The sequence below is a fragment of the Gavialis gangeticus genome, unplaced genomic scaffold, assembly GCF_001723915.1.
Source record: "Gavialis gangeticus isolate Ggan-Ray unplaced genomic scaffold, GavGan_comp1, whole genome shotgun sequence".
NCBI classification, from domain to species: Eukaryota; Metazoa; Chordata; order Crocodylia; family Gavialidae; genus Gavialis; species Gavialis gangeticus.
In genome coordinates, this window is record NW_017728992.1 from 102313500 (window position 1) to 102319083 (window position 5584).

A 5584-nucleotide genomic window follows, 5' to 3' on the forward strand; every position below is an offset into this window, starting at 1 on the left:
GGTACCACACAGCTCCTTAAAAGGCTGAGAATCACGTCTATAGCATTAACTATAGCATTAACTGGGCACAAAAAAAGGAATGAAGAGAAAAGAAAAGATGATGCTTGACAAAGTATATGGCAGAGAGAGTTTAGAAAATTTCTGGTAGACAGGAACTCCTGAGCTTTCTACTTCTGACTGGCTCTGTAGATCGGGCAAGGTGTTTTTCCTGTCCTCCTCTAGGTCTCTGCCTCTAATGCGGGCATAATAAATGCTTATTTGCTTACTTGCTTGCAAAGATGCTATGAGGTTTAAAGTTTGTACAGCAGTTTCAAAATGTAAAGTGTGATTAAAAATGATAACTATAATTACTGACAAGAGTCATCCCACTGAAATCCTTTTAATATGTGACTTGCGTAAAAAAAAATGTAAATTATTTTGTTGTCAAAGATACTTAAGGTTACTCTTCATTGGGTCATCTGCAGATTTTATTTTCCATTAGGTGGCATAATCCCTCTTGTTGAATTGATTGAAATGTATAATAAAATCTGTAAAAACACTATATACCCTCTTAACAGAGAAGAGTAAGAGGCTTTTCAAATAGCCTCTAATCCCTCTTCCCCTGCTAAATGTCTAGTTGAGATTATATTTGATTAGACAAAAACACACACAGACACACAACCTAAAAATATCTACCCTCGGTGGAGATATTTTAGCCAACAAAGTAATACTGCTTGCCTTATTTAAAAGTCTAAGTTTCACACTGGGATTTTTTAAACGTATCTTTGCCTTAGTGACCTTCCATAATGCATCCGCTCTCTCTGGATGTTAACAACATGAATTCAATTTAAGACCTGGGATTCTTGGTCAATGGATGAAATAATTAAAGGGACACTATCAACCTGATTAGGCCCCCAAAGTGCCAAGGGCATGAACAAATTTTTCACTTTAATCAGTCAAACATGTTTCTATAACAGTGGTGCCCAGTCGTTATCTGATGGAATCCCCTTGCAGTGGTTTGGTTCCACTCCCCTCATTCCCTCCCGGCTGTTACCACATCTCCTATTTTGCCATAGTCCTTCTCATACTTGTCAGCTTCTTATCTTTCTCTTCTTGTGTTTTTACTTTATTGCTCTTTTTATATTCCCCTTTTAACTTCTGACTTCTTTAGGAGATAGGAATAAGGAGTTCCCTCTTTCAATACCCCTCTGGTGAGAATAGTAACGTCCAGTGACAGCTCCACCAGACCTGATCACATGTGCACTAACAACTCTGCACCGGAGCGATGCAGTCATTATCTGCACTAGTGCCTAGCAGTAGTCTGCCATGAGGGTAGGGACAGTAGTGGGTGGGCCTTCAACTAAACTGCTGCCAGACTCAATAGCAGATAAGTACAGATGGTGAGCAAAGGTCCTGCAACTATTTTCATCACCATCGCCATGCCCTCTTCACTCCTTTGATTTATGTGGAGCCCATTGGATATGAGATGTTAATCTCTATCTGTCAATAACCACAACTGAAATACTGGCAGTGCCAGCAACATATTAATTAAAAGGGATAAAATAGCTCTTGAGATAGGATACAACTTCCAGACCTGTAGGAAGTTATTGTCCCCACAGCTAATTTCTTTCTCCTCCCTGTCCAGACCATTCTCCTTCTCTGCAGCCTCACGTCACTTCCCCTGCAGGGGCAAATGCACTGTGTCCTAGCCTATGAAGCCTTTTACCTGGGGAATGAAACCAGCAAGTACTATTTTGTCAGTGAGGTCTGGCATCTCTACTGCTTACAGTTTTGGTTTGAGGGAGCATATGAATGGAGGTGCTCTAATACCAGGGTTTTATGGAAGACAAGCAAGTGCTAATAGTTACTTATGTATTTTAGTTATTTATTTTTACAAATAAATAGAGAAACACATATGTCTAACTGTGTATGTGTGCATGTATTTTATAGATGCACGTGTGTACACATGCGTGCACACACACACACACACAAATGTGCATATGTACTTGTTTTATACACTTTACAATAATATTATAGCCCTCCCCACCAGACACAATAATGTCAACCTTAAACAGTGGTGACATGTAGGGGGTGCATGGGGGTGCATGTACACCCCCTGAGAGTCCAGTGCACCCCCGACCAGCTGCCTCGCCACTCAGGCAACAGGCAGGGGGGGAGGCAGGAGCACCAGTGCCCCACCTCCGAGCGCTGGCTGGGGAGTGGGAGTGCTGTGGAGCACCTGGAAGTGGCCATAGTGCTTCGTGATTGGCCACAGAGGGACCTCCCCCCAGTCAGTGAGATTAGCCATGGGGGGATCCCCCCTGGCTAAGGTGGCACCAGTCACCCATGTGCGCCCCCTGACTAAGGTGGTACCGGTAGCCCATGACCTTAAACAGATTGATGAGGCCCCTTTAATCTATTTTGTGGATAGAATATGGTCTTGGGAAAAGTCCAACATGCCAGTGAACAAAGAAGTAAAGGATGAAAAAAAAGGTGGGGGGAAAAAAGTAAAATTAGAAAAATAGCTAAAGAACGAAACAATAAGTGTTGAGAGAACTAACAGAACTGGAAAACAAACTTTTCTTCCTTGTACCTTAGGACTAAGAACATGTTCAAAACTCTGTTCATCATTTTTTCTTTTAATTTCTTCTCTCCCCCTAAATAAATCCTGAATTTTCTCAACCAGGGTTGCATCATTAAGAGCTAAACTGTTAAGTCTGACAGTACAGATAAAACTCTTCCAGTGAACACAGATTATCAAAACCATGACCAGCAAATCTCCCTGTATGTTTTGTGAGCTCCTTTTTTATTTCACTGGGAAGATTTTGTATTAAGTACATGTAAATCTGTGTCACTATGGTTATGTCATGAAGCAATATCATGCATGATTACATCTAACACGTACTAAAAAAATAGGACCTCTTTTCCATTCAACCTCATCCAGCTCTCAGAAATAAAATACAAAAGGCATTACTCAGTTTGACAAAACCTCTATATTTATCATAGCTAAAGAGTTATTCTAATCTAGATTCATCTAGCTTTACCTTCCCCTGTGGCTCTCCCCAAAATAAAGAAAGAAAACCTGAACATTTAAGGAAGCAGAGGAACACAGTCACTGAGAATCTGGTAAATGGAAAGCAAGTGGCAAGCAAGCACACTGTCTGAGACAGTCTGACATTCCAGCGCTATCCTTTGCTCACACAAAGAAAGGGTCCATCTATACAGTACAATGCAATGTCCTGCAGGACAACTTGAACTAACTCAGGTATGGGAATGAGAATAATCATGTTAGTACAGCACTCTACCCATGCTAATATTCTCTGTTTCTCACCAGTATCAATTAGCGCAGGAGAAAAGCATTGATACATCTATACTGACTGGTACCCAAGCTAATTCTTAATGACCTAGGTCAGCTATCTCTACATTCCAGTGTACTGTGACTTGTAGACATACCCAAAGAGTCAACTTCCACTTGCCAAATTTTCAGTATCCACTATTTGCTGCAAAAGCCCATTAAAAACACCAGGTTCAAATAAAACAACAGGAAAAGTATGTTCTGTTATTTAAAATGTCCTGTTTTACAACTTCATGTTACTGATACAGACTGAATATTATGGAGCTGTTCAAATTATCTCTCCCAAAGATTTAGTATTTCAGAAATGAGACTTAATCCAACAAACAAACTGCTCAACTGCTTTGCAAGGCAAGCTCATAATTCGCATTTATTCATTTTTATGAAAGGAACATAAAATGTTCAAGCTTTAAACACATTAAAACTTATTAATGAAGTAGCTTGAGAAACAGCTTATTATGTTTTCTCAGGTAACTTTTATAGGCTGGCCAAATTACTGGAGCTCATGGAAGAAATTTACAAGTTACTTGTAAGAAAATATCTTGTAATGCCAGCCCAGATATATCTGAGTTATATGATTTTTTAAAAATTTTCATCAGCTGAGTACATGATTACTAACATCTCTACTCTACTGTCCCCTGCAATTTGCACCAATTTTTTATGTCTCAACAAAAACAGTGTGAAGTAAGTATAAAAATCAATGATTCCCATCTTTGCCTTGCTATATGAAATTTGGAAAAGAGGCTAATAACAGAATAAGACAACTATGGCAATGTTATTGTATTAGCGGGGAAATGACGTGCTTGATAAATTTAATTGGCTGGTAGAACTCTTAGTACTATTATAGAGTGGTTACCAAATTGAAAACATTGTTGGGTAATCTTAAGGGAATAAGCAAATAATGGGAAAATATAAATATAAAAGGACTGCTTTTGTTTTATTATACTTCACAACTGTAACACTGCTGCTAATATTAAGCCATGAATTCTAATATAAATTATTTTTAAAAATAGTATGGAAAAAATGCAGACCATTCTTGAATACTATAACTTAATACTAATGCTAACACTAACTAATTGAATAATAAATAATTTCTTATTTTTAAAAATATGCTTTAGTATTTAATTCTATACAAAGGCACACAAAATTGTTTCCACACTGATCAAACACGACATACACTACTATTTTTATGGCCATTTGAATTATTTATGTTTCCTAATGACAAAAACTCACCAGTTTTGATTCTGGTACCAAGGTGCTTGAGCAGTACACAGTAGTGTCATTACCATAATAACTTCCGAAATTAAAACCTGTCTAAAACTCTATGGAAAGCTAACATCCAGTTCATTAACCATTCCTGTTAGTTTGTTTTCAATAATGCTAAAATGATTAGAAGTTTAATTTGTTAATCACCTGTGTTTTGACTGGCAGTAGATAAATAATTCTCTGCAGAAGTCTAAACTAGCCCTTGCAGAAAATAAAACATGCTAATGCTTTATCAAGTCTAATAATATGAATAAAAAAATCAATCATGCCTGGGTAAATCATTGAAGGTTGCACAATTAATTTCTCCTTAACTCTGTTTAATTTTACAGGCAACGATGAACATGTGGAGGAGATACAGTTATCTATCTTTAACAAGGTTTGGTGCTTCACTTACCAATCATGTGGTTTGCAACGTGAACCTGGATATCCCATTCATTGTAGAAAACCATCTGACACTTGATACACTGGTAGGTTTTCTTCTAAGGAGACAAGAGTAGAGAAAGTTTGTTTAAATGTATAGTCAAACTATTTTATTGAAACTCAAAATGGTGTAAATTAAAGTGGTAATTTAAAGCTTTCAAGCAGTGTTTTCATTAGGTTTTAACTATTAATATTAAGTAATAACACTTTGCAGTTTTGTACCACCTTTTATCCAAGGCTCTCATAGATTTTTACAAAAAACAATTTTTAAGCTTCACAGCTCCACTGTAAGTGACATGTATTGTTATAATGCCGTTGTCTACAGATGTGATACAAAGAGTTCACAGAGGACCTGATCCTAAAACCACTGAAGTTAATGGAGGTCCTTCCCTTTACATCAGCAGACTTGGATCAGGCCCTCGTCTGAAACTGTGTCACAGCTAGGAAATAGAAAATGCTAATCCCATTCTCCTTCATTTTAGCCACAGATATACAGTCTCTTTTAAAACATAAATCCAGCCATTCATTATAGATGGCTATACCCTGTACAGGAGGGATCGTGTAGAT

At 37.7% G+C, this 5584-nt stretch overlaps 1 protein-coding gene across 1 annotated transcript in view; it reads right to left on the minus strand.

The window, feature by feature from the left end:
• The window catches only part of ZNF521 (zinc finger protein 521), a 340116-nt gene that overhangs the window by 158132 nt on the left and 176400 nt on the right, over positions 1–5584 (minus strand). The window contains exon 6 of the mRNA XM_019518872.1: positions 4992–5076. Within this exon, the coding sequence (XP_019374417.1) occupies positions 4992–5076 (85 nt within the window). The remainder of the gene's footprint in view (positions 1–4991; positions 5077–5584) is intronic.